Here is a 22,485-nt window from a genome sequence, read left to right on the forward strand (position 1 = left end):
ATTTTTTGGATGCAATAAATTAAATTATTGAGTCTCCTTATACATTAGCAAATTTTGCTATTATAAGCACGCATGTGCTACATATGATTATTATAATAATACATAGTATTTATATAGTACTATCATATTACACAGCGCTGTACAAAATCCATGGTCATGTCATCAGCTGTCCCTCAAAGGAACTTACAATCTAAAGTCCTTATCGGAGTTGAGTTCCCGGAGGAAACCCATGCAAACAAGGGGAGAACCTGAAAGCACAATGCAGATTGTGTTATGACTGAGATTCGAACCTAAGACCTGCAAAAGACAATAGTGCTAACCACTGAGCCACCATGCTGCCCACTGTGTTAGCTTCTTTGCATCCTAATTTCTTAACTGAATTATAACAAAGGGGAACAAAACCAATTTTATACTCCTCTTTCCCCGATCCGTCACGGGCGCCATCATCCTTTTCCTTCTTCTATTCCTCATTCTGATCTTCAGCCATCTTTGCTGGGCTAGAATGACTTAACCAAGCACGTAATTGGATTTAAAAGAAAAGATAAAGGAAGCCATTGGAAGGAGAGGACAGCTTCCTAATATGGCATCTCCTGGTAGGATCAGTTGAGATCATGCTCATGGGTGCCCCAAACTGCTGAAGGCATCAATGAGAGAATGGGGAGGGTAAATCACACAAATGATGGGTAAGTGCCATTAGATGTCAAAGTACAGTGAGCACAGGCTACCAGTGATGCACCTTCAGGTGTTGGGTGCAAGACAGCCTAGGCCTCAAAAGAAACGTACTGAATTACATTTGGTTGTCACCTACGACTGAAAGCACAGACTGGCAATTATGGACTCCCATGAGGAAGGTGCAAGACAGCCTGAGCTCAGAGAAAAGCGATGAATTACGCTGGCTGTCAATGAAGACAGACAACATCTAAAGGCAAGGAAGCCTTGCTGCAGGGTATGGAAGCGGAACAAGGAATACTTTTGCTTTTTCTATATTTACATTAAAAGGGCTACTCATTATTTATTAATACTGGAGTTTTGATGTGAATGCAGTGTCATTGACAGTAAAAGCCCGAAAGCTACCCAGCATCTGTTGATCATATTTGACATCTGGTGTTTAAAGGCTAGAAAATCTTTGTAGACCACATCCATCCAGTATCTTTAGTCAGTATACAAATACTTTTCTCCCTGTACTTGCAACTATAACCACATTGTAGGTAAAGGGACCTTCAGAACCCTTTTCTAAAATAGGCCTTCAATCAAAGCATACCTTTCCATTCTGTCCACCCTAAAACCAGGTGTTCAGGTACTTACCATTCCTATAGAAAATGGCGCACTAGGCTTTCAAGTGGCTAGGCATGTGACTATCTGCAAACAGTGCATTGATTTTCCGCAGATGGTAGGCAGAGCTGCTTATAAGCATACTTATACTAATGGTCTAATTTTTTCAGCTCAGGTGACTTGACCAAATGTCTAGGACTTGAACTATTATGGAAGCCTAAAGTAGTATGTCCTGCACCATTATTGTCCTTCAACCATAAACCATTATTGAAGTCTGAAGCAGCATGTCCTGCAGCTCAGGAAGGGATTCTTGAACATAAATAAGGGGAGAACTTCCAATAAGGATAGTGGTTACTGTGACAGTTGTCTAAGAGTGTTCCCACTTTGGAAAAATATCTTCTCATTTCTTGTTTAGCCTACAGGATACTAGTCTATCAGTAACACATGTCGTATAGTCTAATAGTAACACCTGTCCGGTCTATTAAATAGCAGTGTTGTCACCAGAACAGGACTACTAAGTATTTCTCCATAACATATAGAGTAGGTGTGCTCCACAAAAATTTATAGGAACAATTCAAATTATATGAGTACAACACAGGTAGTTATAAGCTGGCAGAACTAACGGGTATTATATTTAAACTAAGTACTTGTAGCTAAAATGGTTTATTATTATATTTTTTAGCCAAATAGGACAAAAAAAGAAGTTTAATGTTAGGATTTACATATCTTTTAGAAACCTAGGCATTCTTCTTTTCTTCTATTCTTGCTATCCTTGTGGAAAATGGTACTCTTGGCTTCCACAGTGGCTAGGCATGTAATTAACTGTACTGAGTCCTCAGTCCTTCAGATGAGGTTCAAACTTTAGGCAGAGCTGCTCATAAGCATACTCCTACTAATGGTCAAACTTGTACAGGTAATTCGACCAAATGTGTAGGCCTTCAACCATTATTGAAGCTCGAATTATTATGTCTTGGATCATTTTTGTCCTTAAACCTTTAACCATTGTTAAAGCCTGAAAAAGCATATCCTGCAGCTCAGGAAGGGATTCTTAAACATGAGTAAGGGGAAAACTTCCAATAAGGTTAGTGGTTCCTGTGACAGTTGTCTAAGAGTGTTGTCCTTCATCAGAAAATGATCTCATTTTGTGTTCAGCCTACACAATACTTGTCTATCAGTAACATCTGTCCTATAGTATATCAGCAACACCTGTCTGCAGAGTGTTGTCACTGGGACATAGAGTATTTCTCCATCTAGGGTAGGTGTGCTCCAAAGAGGTTTCTGGGAATAATGTGACTGATAAGAGTATGGCACAGGTAGTAGGACTAACGGGTATTTTTTTTTTTAATAAATACACACAACTTAAAGTGCTCACTAAAATATTTATTAGACTATATTGGATTAAATAAGAGAAATTCAATGTCAGGATTTACATACTCGTTAAAAATCTAGATGTTCATCTTTCACAAACTCCACATTCTCACAGTCATCCTTTTTTTAGTTTATTTAAACTTAGAACAAGGCGTTCTATCTTTGAATTATGTTTCCCTTTTAATGCCTATATAATGCATAAACCATTTCAGTGCAGATTTATGGATACCCAGAAGAGACAAGACTCTCTACTGATAGTAGTCATACATTCCCATCTGTGCGGTTCATACTCGAATTGTGAATGTGATTACATTGTTTGACTCAATATGGAATGGTCAGTTAACCAAAGCATTACGCTTTGTGCTAGGAATCCTTGCCAGCTGGTCTTTGATCTATTATTCAGCACAAGCAGATTATGTGATTTACTTTCAGAAGTGAAATGGTTTCTAAGACGTGAGGTGAATAGCAATGGACATTGCGCTATTCACATATAATCTTTATGTAAATAAATGTATCAAGTAAATAAACAAAGTTGGAAACAAGTCCTGCTGCTTGATATGAATGCAGCAAAATGGTTTTGTTATGATGCAAACGGATTCCAGCCTGAAAGAAACATATAATCTCCAAAAAGTGTTTCCCTTACTGTTTCAAGGATTTTTTTTTCTTTATCAGCTTTTTGTTCTCTAGAGGGTTATACTTTATGGATGACAAAAATTCAGAAGTGCTTCATTTAAAAGGTATTTAAATGGCATAAAATGGCATAAAAAAAAAAGTTCAAGTGTTTTACTATAAACTATTTTACTATACAGCATACATAAATGATAAATGTAATATATGTGATATACTTTCAGCCAATTGGCCTAATTTAGGCGTCACATATGATTTTATTGGCACACGGTATAGCACAAATAGCCAATAATTGTAATTTTTACCATTTTTTTTATATAATATTATATAAGATATATATAATATTATATTTTATTTTCATTTTATTTTATTCACCTAGTATTCATAATAAACTTTTATTACACAAACAAGTGTTGATGTGAATATACATTTAATTTTTGGTTAGGTCCAAAAACATATATCACCCCCTTCCATGTACAGCTCAGTAACCCTTATTCATTTAGCCATTTTAGGGAATTAATTTTTAATTCAAATTCTATTATCTGACCAATTCTCTACACTTTCCCAGACATGTATTCCTTTTACTCAGGAGGCATAATGGAGGTATTTTGAAAGCGACAACCAAAATATAGTTAACCATTCAGACCAGACCACAATTGCAATTGTCCAAAGGGATTCATCCCTCAAGCCCACCATAAAGGTATAATGATGAGCTTCTTCTTGTATAGCTTTTGGTGTGATGTTCAATAATAGGGAGATCAAAAATTACTGCCAGACCACATTCGGTAGTCAAATGATTGTGCTATACATATATTATGCTGTAAACATTTCCATTCCCTGAAACATTCTTTGATGGAGAATCAATTACTGCCATTAAAAAACATGAACCTGAAAATTTCACCACCAGTGTTGAATAATGTAGGTAAGGGTCAACGCTCTTCCAAGTTTCTCTTTCAAAAAAAAATTTGTGACCGCTCTCACCAATTTATTAGGAGTAAGGTACCCAAAGGCAGAACAAAGAAATACAAAACGTTTCCTAGCTAACTAACTGAAAAAAAAAAAATAAAACTAAATTCTACACTATTCTAATGCATTGTGTTTAAAATAAATATATGTGGAATGCTCACATCCTTACCAAGACACCTCTGATAATTGTGTTCTCTAACTTAGTTCTAAAACTCATCAAACGTAGGACATATACAATATAGCAATACCTAAATTAGGAGTTAGCCCATTCTCTCATAAAGCTGAACTCTGGGGAGTTACCTTGCAGTAGGGTTCTTTTGAAGTGGATTGAAAAGTGGAACTATCACGAAAAAACAATAACATTTACTTATACAGGTGGAAAGACTTTAATTGCTTCACATTCCTAGACAAGTCGGATCTGCTTTGTCCTATCTTCCTTCTTCATCTTGGTGTACACTGGACACCGAGCACTGCCATCTTCTTCCGTCTTCTTTCTGGTTCTTCTCTCTACTGCACAGGCACCAGATCGAGCAACGTTCTTATCGAAACTGTAAAAAGAAAGTGCCAAACTCACTGTGCATGCGTGCCACTGGACATTTTTTTGAAGTAGAAGAAAGCCTCTTCTGTGCATGCCTAAGATCGTCACCTAAACGTAGGTATCCTAGGAGGATGTGGGGTTCCCATGTAGTTTTTATCACCACAGTGGTAGAAGTTATAATCCCAACCTACCTTACTAATACCACAAAACTGTCCTTGACGAAGGTGTGCTATTTTGTTTCCTTTCCTTTAAGTTTCCTTTAAATTTTACCTTCAACCTTAAAACCTGGAAAAATGCTAAAAATATCACATTAGTGATTATATTTTTGTCTTGTTTATCAAACGAAGGACATGTGTAACCTCGTAAGTCCCTGGTTTCCTAGTTATAGTCATTGACAGGGGAAGGTAATTAAATCTGATCCTTCCCACCGCTTCTCCATCTCTACACTGGCTTCCATTTCAACTTAGAATCAAATTCAAGCACCTGTGCTTTGCCTTCAAATCCCTCCACAGTTCTTGTCCCACTTACCTTTCTGACCTCATCACATGCAGGCAATCTCTGGAATGGTCTTCCTCGACCTTTTCAGCTTGCTCTTACTTTCTGCTGATTCAATAGAGCACTCAAAGCCCATTTTTTCAAACTTGCCTACCTATCTTCTTTTGTCTTTGAAACCATCACTACTTCCCACCACTACATATCTTGCATCCTATTGTGTGTTGATTCCCCCACTTCCTAGATTGTAAGCTCTTCGGGGCAGGGTCCTCTCCTCCTGTGTCACTGTCTAAATTTGTCTCTGTCATTTGCAACCCCTATTTAATGTTTATATGTTGGCGCTATATAAATCTTGCTTATTATTATTATTATTATTATTATTATTAATAATAATAATAATAATAATCATAATAATAGTCACCTCCAAATCCCGGCCTGGGAAAGGATTGGAGTGCTTGACTCACCCATTCCATTCAATAAGCTCCATACTTGAATACAGATTTGTAGTTCATGGACCACAGCCATATGCAGGTCCTTTAACCTCTTTCCCAGGTTAAAGAGAGGAAGATGTTGCCAAATACCAACTGCATTTGGCCTCAGATATCTAACAACACTAAACTATTTAAAGGGACATCAATATATGATGTATTATGATATATTTTAAGAAATAAACATCCAAAATGAATACCAGTTATTAAATCTTTGTGTTTCAAGCTGTACGGCTTAGTTTTACTAAATCTGCTGCTTACAGTGCTCAGTAGCTCAAGTTCATGCAAACAACTGAATGAATCAGAGCAGGTACCACTGCCCTTCTTTTCTTGCTGTGCTATGAGGGTTCAATTCAGATGTTCAATGTCTTTCTGCTTAGAAAACCTTAATGATTTTTCCAGTGTCATGGGTTGTGCAGAATATATTTCATATACAACCATCATGATAGCAAGTGGGGAAAATAGCCCTGGGGGAGTCACAGACTTCTAAATTAAACATTAAAAATCATTAAAAATCTGTTGTACCACCCTACCTAATGCTTTTCTTTATCATCTGGGCTTTGATGAATTTTGCAATCCTTTAGAGATGGCAATTTTAAAGCTTGTTTCAGGCTTACTGAATCCCTAAATTAGTCGATGATCTGTTTTATGCTAATATTACATTGATCCCTAAACCCAAGGAAGGCTGGACATTGTGCAAATATTGGAAGCCCATAAATCTGTAATGAATAAGGATATTAAACTCTTTTTCACAAGTTATTATGATTAGGTTGGCTGAAACAATTATCAGTTTAATTTCTCTTGAACAAATAGGATTTATTCCCACCTGCCAGGCCAGTGACAATATTAGATTAGCCAATTAAGGATGCACAAATCTGGTGTGTAATCATTATTTCTTGGTTTAAACCTGGAGGAGATCATTGCATTTATATGTATGTGTTACATTTTTGCCTAGTTATCCTGCAAATAATATACTTTTGCACCTTAACATCAACACTTATTTTTCAGCTGTGGAGTGAGCATTAGTTGTCATACAGACCTAACATCAAACATGCCTTTGTTCACCTCTGTTATATGGTGGATTGGACAAGGGTATGATAAGGACACTGCACCTCTGCCAAGACCAACAGGAATTTTCTGAACTTGCTGAAAATGTTCTTAGCCCGAAAAGTAATGCAGTCACCATATCTAATGACTGGCAAGCTGCAATATACAGGTAGTCCCTGAGTTAAGGACATCCCACATACAGACAGAAATGAACAGGGCTTCTCTGCTCATTAGTGTGCAGGACAGATACTTGATGGGGGGAGGGGGCGGTTTGCATGACTTGCAGAAGAACTCTTTTGTAGTTCTGCAACCTCTTGTAATTCTTTAGTGACCAAGACTAACTTTGCAGTTGTTTCTTTTCACATATCAAAGCACAGCTTGCTCAATAAGTTAATGAATGTCTGGGATCTGTAGTTTTTTTTTTTTTTTTTTGCTTTGTTTGTGATTAGCTCACAATGAGGATTTTATACAGTAACTGACACCAGCTGCCTAATAATAATTTGAGACAAACATCTGTGCTAATTGCATTTATTAAAATAATGTACATGTTCCGACTTACATACAAATTCTACCGAACAAACCTACAGTTCCTATCTCGTATGTAACCTGGGGACTACCTGTATTACAATTTTGGTTTTTGGTTCTATATACACTTTTAATACATCCCTGTCATTAAGCATACATGTGGTTATCTGAAGGGATATAATAAACTTGCATTAATATATTCACATGTGAAATTAGTATCAACACTTTTTCTATGTTAGGCTTCAGGATACAGTTTCCAAGTTAACCATATTGGATGTTGGGAGTTTCTGGTAGCTTGTAACTTTGCTAAAAACACATTTATATAATCGCAAAGGTCCTATACATATATTACATTGTGATAATGTAAACTTTACCACAGTGTATGGCAATTTTCCTTTTGAAATTTTTTTAATGGTACTCTAAGTATATACACAATGCTCTTATGCCTTGCATTCTGGCCGTTTTTTCGAAAGCACTTCAAGACTGGAGAAGATAGATTTTTATTATTGCAAACATTTGCCAAACAATAACAATTGATTTTTGGGAAATCCATTCCAGGTTTGTTGGATCAACTCAAGCCCCATGATAATCTGTCCTCTCCAGTATTGAGGAGCTCTAATAAATCATGATGTGCATTGGGCAGCAGTATGATTAAACAAACATAAAATAGCATAAAGTTGCACAGAAGCAATTTCAAAATTATTGTACAGTGCACTGCAATTGTGTGTGTTGAGACACAAGCGCAACAGCAGCACCATATAGTGTGTGGACAAGCTCTTAATGATGCTACTGAAGGCCTTGTGATGAAAAATGTAATAGACCCAAACTCTAATGTCTAATGTGTCTAATGTCAGCATTTTGTGCAGGCTGATGAGTCATATTATTATTAATAATATTATTAATATTAATAATAATAAACTATTTATATAGCACCAACATATTATGCGGTGCTGTACATTAATTAGTTAGGTGAGGTACTTCGGGTCTCAGGCAGTTGAATGATGGCCAACATGTGAACTTATGCACTACAATCTTATTCACATTCAATAGTACTACAGATGCACTCTTTAAAATATCCATACAAATGGAAATTGGTTGGCCAGCATATTTGTGGTTTAACCTCCCCAGTGGTAACCCGGGGCAGAAAAAAAATGCTAGAAGTGGTAAATCTATTGAAAACAATGGTAAATAAAGTGGTGGCGCTGGCGTCCTCCATCGTCCTTCGCGTCTTCTTCCTTCCTCCGGCCGGCGTTCTCTGCACCTGATGAGTCACCGGGGAGTTCCTGGTGACGTTGCTGTGTGCGGACATTCCGTTCGGGACGGGGCGGGAAATTCAAATCTTTTTGTATTGCGTTCAATACATTTTTTTTTAAATGTATTATTTTGACATGATTTTGTGTTTCAAACTTTAATATACTCATACTATTATATTATTCTGTAAAATAATTTTTCATGAAAAATAATGTACTGCTTTTAGACATATAAAACCGAAAAGAAATGAGCCGCCCAGGAGGTTAAGGGAGATTCCCTTCTATTGGAATGTCATACCAAGTGATTTGCAGCCTACCTAATTTTTTGTCTAAACATATGGTAATTCTTTGTCTTTTTGGTGGACTACATTGATATGGATTTTTAACATGTCAAATAGTGGTTAAATAAGTTCTGATGTTGTTTTTTTACAGATTTGTATTGGTTTTGATGGTAAACGCTATATATATGGTCTGCAACCTGTGCCGATTTATCAGTTTAGGGTCCCATTTGACTGCCATGGTATTGACCTTGTTTATCTTTGGTGAACGATTCATGCGATTTGAGGTTCTAAACTTAAAACTTGGAATATTATCCTGGGCTTTATTGTAGAGGCAGATGGTGGGGATTATACATAATTATCACATTCATGGACTTTTACAGACTAATGCCCATTTATTTTGACATGAGTAACTGTTTCACTGCATCATTTATTTCTGTTTCATTTCCATTCTTTCACTACACACATTTGGTATTGAGCTGAGCAGAAAAGATTGGTAGTTTAAAGGTAGTTTTATATTGGATATTTCTGGTGATACATTGGACCTGACTTATTAAAACTGTCTTAGACTGAAGGAAAGGTTTGCTGAATCATTCTCCAATGATAGTATATGTTAGCCAGTCTTGGACAGCTTTAATATACCAGGTCCAATTCGAATGAAGACTTAAAAGTAAATGTAAACTCAATCACTAAAATCACATATACATTTTAAAAAGTACATGTAATTTAAAAAGTTTCAGTGTTTTAAAACCTGCAGCAATAAAATCCCCAGTGGTTATACCATGAGGGTGCCTGGTTTCAGTAATTGTATGATGAAATCCATTTTGTTAATATGACTTCCCTCATCCTTGGCGCTTACTAGAAGACGCCAGTTCTCCTGCCAGGTTTTTTTATCATTAAAATCTTATGTCTCACAGAGTACCACCTCCAGCCTCCTCATACTTTGGGAAACATTGGCAGAATATTTTTTATTATTTCATTTTCTCTCTAAGCTTTTTAATACTAAATTAATTTGGTGGCAGCTACATTTTCCAATATACATTTTTACCATGTTTCCCACTGTGACACGAAAGACGTAAAACAAGAGTGAATTAAATAACTAAGAATTATAGTCTTATTGCCTTAGATTTTTAGGATGGTCTCTGCAGGACACCATTAAGGAAAAGTTGAGTTTGACAACAGACAAAAGCCAAATGACCGATCTAGTTTTCACTGTCTAATTAAAATATGTCAAAAATATATTCATCTCAACATGATTCTATGTCTAGCTTTGTATTACTATATCAGCTCAATTCTCAAATGAACGGAAATTTTTCCAAGTCATGCTGTGTACTGGGCAGTGGTACATGTACTCCAAGGGATACTTGCGGCATCCTATGGGTGTACTTCTGCTTGTTAAAAAAAATCATCACATTTCAACAGAGCTCAAGCAATTATTAACTCATTGATAACTATCAAGTAATAACTAAAACATAATATTTTGTAGGACATAAGGATGTCTTCAAACTTGGACAATAAATTAGGTTGCCCATGTTAACACACTTTACCTTAAGGCAACCCAACCATTTTGGGAATGTAAGGTAAGGCGATTAGAAGGTACTAATAAAGGAATATGTATCTGTTAAAGGTACCTAGTCACTAAAAATAAAAATTCCCCACAGTGTCCAGTAATTTCTCCTACTTAACTGCACAACTTTGAGTTACTGAAATACTGAATTCTAAAGCATCATTGGCGTTGGGAGGTACCGGTGATTGCTTCGATAGACCAAATGGATCAATGTCAACTTTCCAAAGTACAACAGTGGAGAATTTAACGAAGCAGTGTTGATGTAAATTTACACAATACTCATAGCGAGCTGCAGCCTCAAGAATCCTGAGATGAATAATTGTTAATTATTTAATGCTCATTTGTGGTTGTAACTGTGGGATTTATGGTCTAAAAATACCTTTAGAAACTGCTGCCAGATTTTAATAAAAATTGGCATTACTGCATTACTGTTTATTGAGGAATTTTTTACTATTAGGATTTCCGTTTTAGAAAGCTCATTCTTGTTATATATTTATGAAGGACTTTCCTACATTGGTTTTTTGATTCTTTTATTTTTTTAACTATCTGAATATTGGTGTTATTTACATCAACTTAGCACAACTGCTGAGTTTTAAAGGTTAAAGTCATATACACTTTCTTTTTGTCTTGGTAACCATTATTACTGGGAAGCTCAGTGAGACTTCTAAAACTCAAATGAGACTCAAAAGAACTGTTGGTTTTCAGCGCGCAATAATTCTTCTTTACAATGTAAAAATGTATCAGTACTATAAGTGTGCTTTGTATGGGTTTGTTTATTTCAACTTTTCACTGGCACATGGATTTCATTTATTGGAGCTCTTACTTGTGTATAATCATTTATAATGAATTAATTGTGACTTTTTAATAACTAATATACTCATTCAATTCATGTACTGTTCTAATTTTATCAATATAAAACACAATAACAACATAAAAAAGTATTGCTAAATATTAGGAATGGGTATAGATACCCTCTATTCCAGTGGAGCTAATAAAATATAGAACCTCCAAGACAAATAGTATGCTTTAGGCTGAATCCACACCTCTAACTTTAGGATGTATTGTATCAAAATCTTTGCCTGTTGTGTCTTTTGCTTCTGGCAAATATGGGTTCAAAATGTGGTGGTAACATATGTAAACCCCACCTACATAATCAAAGTGTGAATATATTGCAGCAATCATTTGACTATTTACAGTGCCGTTGCTGTTCCTGTAAAAATGCCAAACAAACATTGTGCAAACAGTGGTAAATTTTAACATTATTTTACAATCAATTTTTGTTACCTTTTACAGCCAAATTTTGTGGTGAACCTGGAATACCAGCAAATGGCAAACGAGAGGGCAAAAGCTTCATTTACCAATCGGAAGTGTCTTTTCTATGTAGTCCACCATACATCTTGGTTGGTTCTGGCACAAGAATTTGCCAAGCAGATGGGACTTGGAGTGGTTCCCCTCCACGTTGTATAGGTAAGATATGCTCATTTCCACAGTAAGGTTCCAGATCTGCAGATTAACATCATTATATGTGTTCTAGAGAAAATGTATCCATCATGTCTATTTACAACTAACCTAAAAAATATAAACATTAGATCTCCTGGCCACCTTTTCAGGGAGCCATTACAAAAAAAGGATTCCCTTACTACTTACCTTTCATCAAGTGGAATCCACTTGAGCAGTGGTCGCCAACCTTTCCGACCTCGCGGACCACTCAATTCACCAAGCTTGGACCGCGCATGCGTGGGAGCCATGTGTCATTTATAGGGAAAGAAACTTTCTGCATAGTGATGCCTGAGCCAGGCTTTTGCATGGGGGATGTGGTCCGCGGCTCTGGCCAGTGCGTACCCCCGGCAGGGGTCCTTCTCCTGACCTCACTCGGGAATGCACGGGCAAGAGCCGCGGACCACCATAATCTTCGGTCCACGGACGACCCGTTGGCGACCGCTGTCTTATAAGTATAACAACATTTTATTAGTACTCCAATATCTCTAAATATTCCCAACAAACATATACAGTATGTATATAAAAATACAGTTTATTGGAAAAAAAATTATTTGATTCATGTTTCACCCTTTCAGTGGGCTTACCTGAAAGGTTTAAATGTTGGGTATTGCTTTGTCAAATTTACTTACCTTATACTTTGAACCCCACTTAAACTTCTACTCTGCACAACCATTCTTTGCAACCTCTTCTTGTGAACCTGACGTCATCCCCTACAACAATATAGGAACAATAATTCTGCATTCTAAGTGAGGTTGCCAAAGGCCTGCCCAAAACCTAAAGACAATAGGAAAATAGGAGTACATGTATTTAGCAGTACTCCTAAGAAAAGATAAGCATTTAGCTCTTTCATTGTGGAAAGAGAACCCTCCCAAGGGTAGTTTTCTACACTAACTAATGTTCAGCTTTAAAACAGCTAAGCTTGGAGACCATCACAGTGCCAACTATTTGCTCACTTTTTGGCAAAGTCACTGTGGCTACCTAAACTATAGGGGGAAGGTAAAAATGCATACAAATATTTGTATATGGCAAGTACATTGCTTCTTCTTCTCAAATGAAATTCAGGATGACAGTTTAATATTTTAACAACTAAATGTCTTTGATTAGAAGCAAGCTTTGTAGGTATTATTTTTATCAGAATGTTTCTTAGAAATATGTTCAAACATGCTAGGTAGGTAATAAAGAAAGTCTTCTGGGGGTACTTTAGATAAAATGACATATATCAGGGGCTTCTCTTCTAGCATCCGATGAAATAAAAAGTGATGTAACATAAAAGAGTTGAGAAGCAAAGAGTGTGAACACAATTCTATTTTTTGTGAACACAAAGTTGAGCAAGTTGTTCTTTTTAACCTCAGCATAGATGACTATTTGCTTCCTGATGGTAGAAAAGAATACTCAAGGAGATTTTCTTTAAATTATGGATTTGGTATGACAGTTTATCTTACATGACTACCGCTTTTTGTTTCTTAGAGCCTACATGGACATCCTGTGACAACCCAGGCACGCCACGTCATGGATTTCAAAATAACACATACGGCTATCAGGTATGATTTGAGCATCTCCCTACTCTCTCTCTCTCTCTCTCTCTTTATATATATGTATATGTATATATATATATATATATATATATATATATATATATATACAATTTTTTTTTAAATGTATTTGTATTGCAAGATGTATTTATGACTCTTTATTTACAAAATATTGCCTTTATACCCTATGACCCCTGACCTGTAGTATTTATAAAATTATTTTCTAGTATTGGGTTTGGGTTCTTCTTCCTTCAAGTCATTTCATTTTCACCTGACTTAATGTATATAACTTTTATATTTTTGTAGTACTGAAAATAAAATAAGAAAGCAAAAAAAATTTCCTTTATTTTTGTGCTATTGTTTTCCGGTATTAACAAGGTGGGAAGAGTGGTTCAGTTCTCCTGTAAGAAAGGCTACTTACTGCATGGATCCACCAGCCGTACATGTCTTCCTGATCTCACCTGGAGCGGCATGCCCACTGAGTGCATTCGTAAGTTTGCAGTATTTGTAAATGTGTGTATGGTCTTGCATTCCCTCTTTCTGGCTCCACCTGTAAATTATACATATAGAAACAGCAGATTGCACCCATCACCTATTTCATCTTTCATAGTATGTATCAATGTCTAATAGTTTTTGGATTGTTCATAATCAATAATAAACACTATATAGCCAAATATATGTGGATCCCCCTCCATACAAGTTCATGTGTTTCCAGCAAAGGGCACAGTTAATGCAATATCTTACTTAATTCCAAGTGTTGTGTAGTTCTAACTTCTTCACTTTTAACATCAGTTCTTGATCTTGATGGGCTAAAACAATGTTCCTCAACCTTTTGTAATTTGGGGTCCCTTTGAACTAACTTACCATTTTTCAGGGAACTGAATTACTGACTAAAATTATTATATCCACAGTATAATTTTACTTTTTTATTATTTTTTTTTTTTTGAAATATGGAATGGAAGATCCAGAAAGCTCCTATGGGTTTTTGATAGTAAGATGTCCACAAACATTACCATAAACATTTTTCCATATATGGATTGTTTTTTCTATAGCATTCATTACTTCATATGTTATAAATGTATAGTTCGGTACCATTAAACTGAAAGCTTAGGCAGGGTGAAATATACACTTTTACATACAAGTTCTTATAAAAAAGGCCCTTTTTACATAGCAATAAATCATGTCACTGTTGTATTACATGTGTGTAAATAAAACAATTACTTCCTAGACCATTCAGCCCTATTGGTGCTTCATATATAAATGATAGTAATGAGTTTTCCTGCTCTATCAGTTACCTTTTTTTTTTTTTTTTTGCATAGCCCACAGCTGCAAGCAGCCGGAGTCTCCATTACATTCAAATGTGGTTGGAATAGATCTTCCGTCACTGGGTTATACATTAATTTACACTTGCCAGCCAGGATATCTTCTCTCAGGAGGCACCGAGCACAGAATATGCCAGCCAGATAACACATGGAGCGGAAAAGTTCCCGTTTGCACAGGTAATGTAATATTACTTGTCTCTAGAAATTTGAATTATTCCTGTTTGAAAAAAAAGGAACTACAGGGATAATGTTCTTTTTTTAAATATTTGCCCATTTTTTACATCAGAGAGGGATAATATATAATATCTTTTGTATGCATAGATGTAATATAAATATAAAATGTTTATATATTTTTGTATTTCACATTAAAAAATATTCTCAACACGCATAATTCAGTGTCCAAAGGCTATACCTTCTTATGTAACTTTGTAGACCAGGAATTGTACAGTTTCATGCATATTTAAGTGGCAAATGTTAATAAAGTAGGGAAGGCATCTAGTTTATATTTATGAACAGTAGGGCAAGAAGTCAGTGATTAGTAGTAATTATTCTTAAGCTATGTGCAGATGCCTAATAATTGCTGATAATTGATGATCATTTTGGGTAACAATATTAAAAATGATCGCTGTACAGACAGGCTGATTGACTACTAGTGGTAGAGGTTGGTCATTAGTAATCTGAATGGTGGGGAACGAAATGACTTTGTAGGGGACCTGTACTGTTTGGATTGGAAGCATTGATCATTAAAGTGTCATATGTAGAAAATGAGAGCTCCAACACACTAAATTCCACATATTTTTTTATGGAATTTTTATGAAAATTTTATTTACAGTGTATCTACACTCAGGACATCCTCAGCAAATAATAGTTGATCTTTTCAGAACTGCAGAGTTGTTGCTATACCTGCAAACTGAAAAGACGACAACAACTACAGTCTAATAATAAAAACAACAGCAGACATGTTTGAAAGCCAGCCTTCCTGACAACCTTGGCTCCTTCCATAGATACAGTGGTGGTGCCATTGTAGCCACCAAGTAAGTTGGTATTCTCTGAATAACCATGTGACTAAAAGTGGAAAAATAAAAAACTAAGGACTGATACACTGCAATCTATTACATTTTTTGATTTGGGGTTTAGCTATGACAACGTACCAACCAGTACCAATATAGTCTTTTGATGGAGGTTTGGTCCTATGCAGACGCGGTGTCTGGCCCTTTAAAGAGAAAACCTAGAGATTGATTTATGAATAGGATACTTTGGTTGTAGACAAAAACAAACATTTAGGTGTAATTAGACATGTAGTTAAACTAGCAGGACATTTTTTTGTAAAAACCCAAAAGTAAGAATATTTTTGTTCACAAACTTCATTGATGTAATCAGAAACATATGAATTACATACAATTGCCTGCATGTAAAGAAACCTCTTGTATTGGTATACTATGTAAAATAGGTAAAGTATTTCCTATGCGAATGCTAATTTCCTTTACTGAGCTTTCACCGGAAATTTGCTGCAACAGGTTTCCTTCAAAGAAGGTGTTTCTGCTATCCCTCAGTAATATAAAAAAGTAACCATGTATCCTATGCTTCTTTGCAGCTGGTTCTAAACCATTTGAAAATAAAACCAAACCAGTTATGGGAACTCCAAGTCCAAAGTTAAGTGGTAAGTAACAAACCTTGTATTGCTTATCAGTGTTATTGTCACTGCTCTTTATATTTGTGTAATAACTGCAATGGAGGAAGGAAAATTGGGGGGGGGGGGGGCAATCTTTTTTTTTTTTTCTATTTTTTAGCCTGTGCCAAAAGGACTGGGGCTTGATTTGAAAGAATAAATTTAAAATCAGTTTTATACACCTTTGGGCATTAAAAGATGACCTGAACATTTGACCTTATGTTGCTCTTCTCCTGTCCTGGATTTGGACTTGGTTCAATTTTTTTTTGGTCACATAGATCTGTAAAAGACCCTAAAGTTTACCTTTGATCTTAAGATAATTGCCCAGCTATGCATGCCATGTAGTTTCACTGGGTTTATGAATTGCCTCTATGTTGCCCCAAAAAACTAGGCAGGAGCAAATGTAACACCCTCATGACTCCTTTTCTAAAATGCTACATGGAGCTAATCAATAGCGTAACGCAAAGGCCCCTGCCAGTCTGCAATAGGGACAGGTTTAGATGTTTTCCAATTTCTTTTTGAAATTAGTAAACCCCATTATTGTGAGATTTAAAGTTTCATTAACTATATCTCTTTCTGGCAGCCTAAGAAAGTAATGCTATTTCTATTCTCTAACGATTCACTAAATCATGTGCAAAGCTGTAAGTTTAACACACCGTGAAATGTGAAAAAGATTTTCCCACAAGAGATCAGGTTAATTACTCACAAAATGGCTTAATTGATTTGCTCATTATTCAGTTTTACCATTGTCCGGGGTGTAAGAATAATGAAACTCTTTAAATTTAAAGGCATGAAACACATTTAATTTTCTATTTTTATGTACTTTTTCGTGTGTGTGTGTATTTTCTTTTCTTATTTGTGTGCTTGTAACTCGCTGTTCATTCTATGTATATACAAGTATTTACACATATGGTTCATATGGTTGTTACCCTATGTTGAACCCTTGTTGGGGTTGGGTGTGGATAAGCTGGTTGTGTTGTTTCATCTCTGATCTCTGTGAGTTTTGCTACTTTTAGGGTTGTGGTTGAAGACTAATGCTTTTAGCTCCAGCCACCCATCATCAATACATTTTGGCTTAATTCTGTGGTTGTTGTGCAAACTGCAGTTCAACCTCAAATGCATTCAACCTCTGTGTCATGCAGTTAGATGAGGTTGGAGCTGAGGTTTGCTCCGATTTAATGTTCTTGACGTATAACACGAAGCAACAACAACCACATTCAACTGCTTTTCAACCTCTGTAAGATGTGGTTGAAGGGGGTTGAATTTTATCAACTGCTGTCAGAATCCACTTCAACCATACTGCAACGGCCTGCACCAAGTTATTCCTAACATCTTTCATCAGTTAAATAGAAGTGGATGGGATGGTGGATGAGATGGTGGATGGGGGAGTAATTGAGCCTTTGGATCTAAAATTAGCCTTATTCTTGCCCTTAATTGTTTTTAATGATTAGTTTTGACAATTCTACCAGGCTGTTTAAATAATTCCCAAACTGGCATAGAGTTCTAAGCTGGATACACACAGATACAGCAAAAGTATGCAAACCATACTTTTTGTGGTGTGGTTGTACAATATTTGTTAAATTTTGAGATCTGTTAAAAACTTATTTCATGTAAGAACGCGCCCGACTTCATACAAATTGCAATGGATCATGCAGGTAGAACCCTACACAATCATGGTAAATCCAAAGCAGATAGTAGAGAGATTGTAACAATTATGACCATGTGCCATTTCAGAGTCAGAGTTATCTGATTGATCTGCATATGGGAAAGTTAAGACTATGGGCCTGATTTATTAAGGCTCTCCAAGACTGGAGCGGATACACTTTTATCAGTGAACCTGGAGAATCAAAAAAAAAAAAAAAACAGAATGGATCTGTTCCATTCCATTCCATTGAAAATATTTGCTACCCAATGGCGAAAGACTTTGAGAAATCTATTCCAGGTTTGCTGATTTACCCAGCTTCACTGATAAAAGCGTATCCTCTCCAGCCTTGGAGAGCTTTAATGAATCAGGCCCTATGTTTCCAATTCTCATTTCAGAGCACTGGGTCATCATGGATAAATACATTACCATCTTTAAATAAAATTTAGTTTAGCTGTTCCTATTAAAATATCTGGGTCTCAAAAACAATATAACATATAAAGTGTTCTAACAATCCACACATACCAGGCATATATGAAAAAAATTTGTTTTTTTTTTTAAAGCCATTCAAGTCATATTACAACAATAACTACATAGATGTAAGTTTCAGTTGTAAGTCCACAATGCATTTTCAGTCTAGATATGTGCAATCCTGCAAACCTTGAATAGATTTCTTCTAAGTCATTTGCTATTTGCTAGCAAATGTTTTGAATACTGGACCAGATCCATTCCAGGTTTGCTGGATCACCCAGCTTCACTGATGAAAGTGTATTCTCTCCAGCCTTGGAGAGCTTTAACAAATCTATAGAACCAATAAGGTTGTATTAAATTACAATTTTTATGGGATTCAGTTATGAAGTAATCAAACAAAGGAAATGTATATTACAAATACAAATATAGAAGTTAAAGTACATAGCCTCCATTCATACAGCATATTTTTTCTGAAAAGGGTATAAGTCAACAGTTGCAACCAAGTCATATAATGACATTTAGGTAACTTGATTGTAAAACAGCCAACTCTATTGTTGTGACGCGTTTCACGGGTAATCCTTTTCTTCAAGCTAGATTTCAGCCACAACACTTGTATGTCACGGACTATAGTATAAACATTATTAATACACAATAAGTGATTGTAGATTCTGAGTAGCAACTTACCATAAAAACAGAGGAGAAACAAACTTACATATTGTACCTTTAACTGTTGCCCCTACCATGGAATGGGAGGCTTTCAAAAATAGCAGCTGCACAAAACAATAAGAAACAACTTGCAGGTCAAATGTTGCCTTTACTTGTCAATTGCTTTATTTGCCATACCAATAAATGCAGTTGGTTCCAAACAATTATGCTATTTCACCAATATTGTGGTCATTTTAGTCAATTTATTCATTGCTCACCAATGAGTCACCAATGAGTCTGTTTTGTAATCTAAGGTATGATCACATACATAAACATCTCCAATTATGTAAGTATAACATTTTAAAACTTTTTTTTAGGAGTTTACAAAAGCCAAGAGGCACGCTTGATACTGCACATCAATTCAGTAAAAGCATCATCTCACACCTCTCTGAGCAAAATGAAAGATGAGAAATGGGCGATGGATGGATTTGTGAGTAGAGTGCTGTTTATGACATATTTATTATACTTGGATGGAGAAGGAATTGTGGAGGAAACACCACAATTAGAGCAGTAGGGTGAATAGATACAAGACTCCTAAAAGCAATCTTTGCTGATTTAAACCTCACCTGCAGTATGTTAGTGCTAGTTAATGTGTCCCCTGCTGCTTTTATAAGTATTATAAAGATACCAAATTTCAGTTTTTTTCTAACGGATTCATATTCCATGGCAATTCTTAGTACAATGTATGTTCACCACTATAATCCTAAATCCAATGTATGTCTTGTTCTAAACTCTTTAGTAAAAAAGTATGTTCTTGGCTGTAGTCTTTAGTGGAATGTATGTTCTCCCCTATAATCCAAATTATGATTTAGGTATACCGCTATATTCCTAAATGCAATGTGAACTGCCCTCTCTAATCCTTGATTTAATTCTCAGCTATCTTTATTGCAATGTATATCCTACACTACAAGGCTCGACATGATTTATTTTGTTATTTATATTAGATGAAGATCATTCCCTATAATCTTTAATACAATTTAGGTAGCTGAGTTCAGTTCAGGCACCATTACTCCTGTCATACATACATACATACACCCAAAATTGCCTATGCCCTCTTCTGCCCTGGTTGCCGCTGAACCCTGCCGTCACCAGCCGCAGCTTCCTTAGTTTTCCTCTGGATAACGTTAACCACTGATACTATCTTGTTGCTAGACAACAATGAAAAAAAAAGCAAAATATAATGCTAAAAATAAAATGTATTGTACACATACCAGTTAACCTTAAACTCAAAGAGAGATCATATTTGTACCTTAGGCAATGTTTATAGAAGCTAAATATACTCAGCAGTTATAGTAGCTATGTTGTATTTCCTGTAATCTACAAAAAATGTATATGTAATACAAAATGCTGAAAAAATCCATATGTGCTTATTTTTTAGGTATCAGCTGAGCCCGATGGAGCTACATATGTTTTTCAAGGTTCCATTCATGGGAAAGATTATGGGCAATTTGGACTAAGAAGTATAGGCAAGTATTTGCATCACCTTAAACTAGTTGGCTATAGTTTTAGAGTATGTGAAAAAATTTTTAATCCATACCTTCTGCCTCCTGGGCTGTCTTTTGCGTCTTTCCACCTGTCCAATCTGACTCTCCACCTTTCCACCGGTCTAAATTGCCTTAGAGGGAAAAAATGAAATGGATTAAAAAGAATTGGTGCAGAATTAAGGAATTTTTAAGGCATCTCAAAAGAACAAAAATGTAAAAGATCAATTGCAAGTTTCTTTATTTACACATAATAAAACACAGTAAAAAATGAGGACTGATATAACTAAAGGTATTGAAAGATCACTTGATGTTAGAGCACCTATTCCACTACAAATGCCGAAATAGTATATTAATGTCATAGATCACAACATTTAGAGGAGCCAGAGCCTCATTCATATAAATATTCTTGATAATACAGCAAATTAGTGGAGCCAGAGCAACGCGTTTCGCAAAAGTCTTTGCTTCCACAGAAGTAAAATTTGTACATGGTAGAATCGTAGAAATGAATAGCACTAAAGGAGGGGGGATGTTGGTTATCTGATCACACTTACAGCGAGAAGAGATGTTATAGCCACATAGAGAGCATAAGAGCATATGTAATCCAGGCATACAGGGACTCAAGATATTTCTCCTATTCTACATCATTAAACCTAGAACTAACAAGTATAAAAATTGGACACAGTATTGCTTGATCATATTTCTGGTTTTCAAAGGTACAAAGCAAAATTGATTCATTCACTGCAGTCCCCATTCTTTCTCTGTTGGACTGCCTCGAGTAGATGCTGCATGTGGAGACCCATCCAAGGCAGTGGCTCACTGGTGAAGGGAACCATTAACTGCAAGGCAACCTTACCGCCAGTTTGAACACAGCCTGGGCCACATATCACCATAGTAAAAACACATGACAATATTCGAAGCTAATTATTAGGAACTGAACAATATCATGCTGAAATCAGTTTCAATATATAATTATAACAATCAATCACTGTACAGGTAGTCCTCGAGTTAAGGACATCCGACATACGGACGACTCCTAGATATGAACAGGGCTTCCCTGCACACTTTTGTGCAGGATGGAGACTTGATTGGGGGGGGTGCAGTTTCTATGACTTGCAGAAAAAGTATTTTGTTTTTCTGCAACATCTTGTAACTCTTTAGTGACCAAGACAAACTCTGCAGATGTCGCTTTTTGCATATGAAATCACAACTTGCTCTAGAAGTTAATGAATGTCTAGGCTCCATAGAGTTTTGATATTTTTTTTTGCTTTGTTTGTGATTAACTCACAGTGAGGATTTCATACAGTAACTGACACCATGCAGCCGAATAATATGTTGAGACAAATATCTGTCCTAATTGCATTTATTTAAATAATGTACCTGTTCCGACATACATACAAATTCAACTTAAGAACAAACCTACAATCCCTATCTCATGTTTAACCCGGGGACTGCCTGTACATTATTGTAAATAAATTAGGCATTTTCTAGCTCTAAATAAAAGTTATATGATTGCAACTTTCTTAAAAAAGGCCCCTTTGGATATTATATTTACAAATTTGCACAATTGTAGAACATTTGATATGCCTTGTATGTGTCTCCGCAAAGCATTAGTTGTATAGTAGAAGTTTCCTTTTAAGGAACAGGATTGCATAAACAAAATCTCCTTCCCTAGCGGATCTTTTGTCAATGATACTTTTTTATCAAGAGGAAAAGATAGATCAGAGATACATTCAGATTGCACC

General features: G+C 35.9%; 1 protein-coding gene across 1 annotated transcript in view; it reads left to right on the forward strand.

Moving 5' to 3' along the window:
- CSMD3 (CUB and Sushi multiple domains 3) overlaps positions 1-15,711 on the forward strand; it is a 297,101-nt gene extending 281,390 nt beyond the window's left edge. Inside the window, exons 53-57 of the mRNA XM_072413237.1 lie at positions 11,712-11,885; positions 13,386-13,459; positions 13,829-13,940; positions 14,770-14,949; positions 15,605-15,711. Of these exons, the coding sequence (XP_072269338.1) occupies positions 11,712-11,885; positions 13,386-13,459; positions 13,829-13,940; positions 14,770-14,949; positions 15,605-15,711 (647 nt within the window). The remainder of the gene's footprint in view (positions 1-11,711; positions 11,886-13,385; positions 13,460-13,828; positions 13,941-14,769; positions 14,950-15,604) is intronic.
- Positions 15,712-22,485: the final 6,774 nt, after the last annotated feature.

This window comes from Pyxicephalus adspersus, chromosome 5 (assembly GCF_032062135.1).
Source record: "Pyxicephalus adspersus chromosome 5, UCB_Pads_2.0, whole genome shotgun sequence".
In the NCBI taxonomy this organism is placed as follows: domain Eukaryota; kingdom Metazoa; phylum Chordata; class Amphibia; order Anura; family Pyxicephalidae; genus Pyxicephalus; species Pyxicephalus adspersus.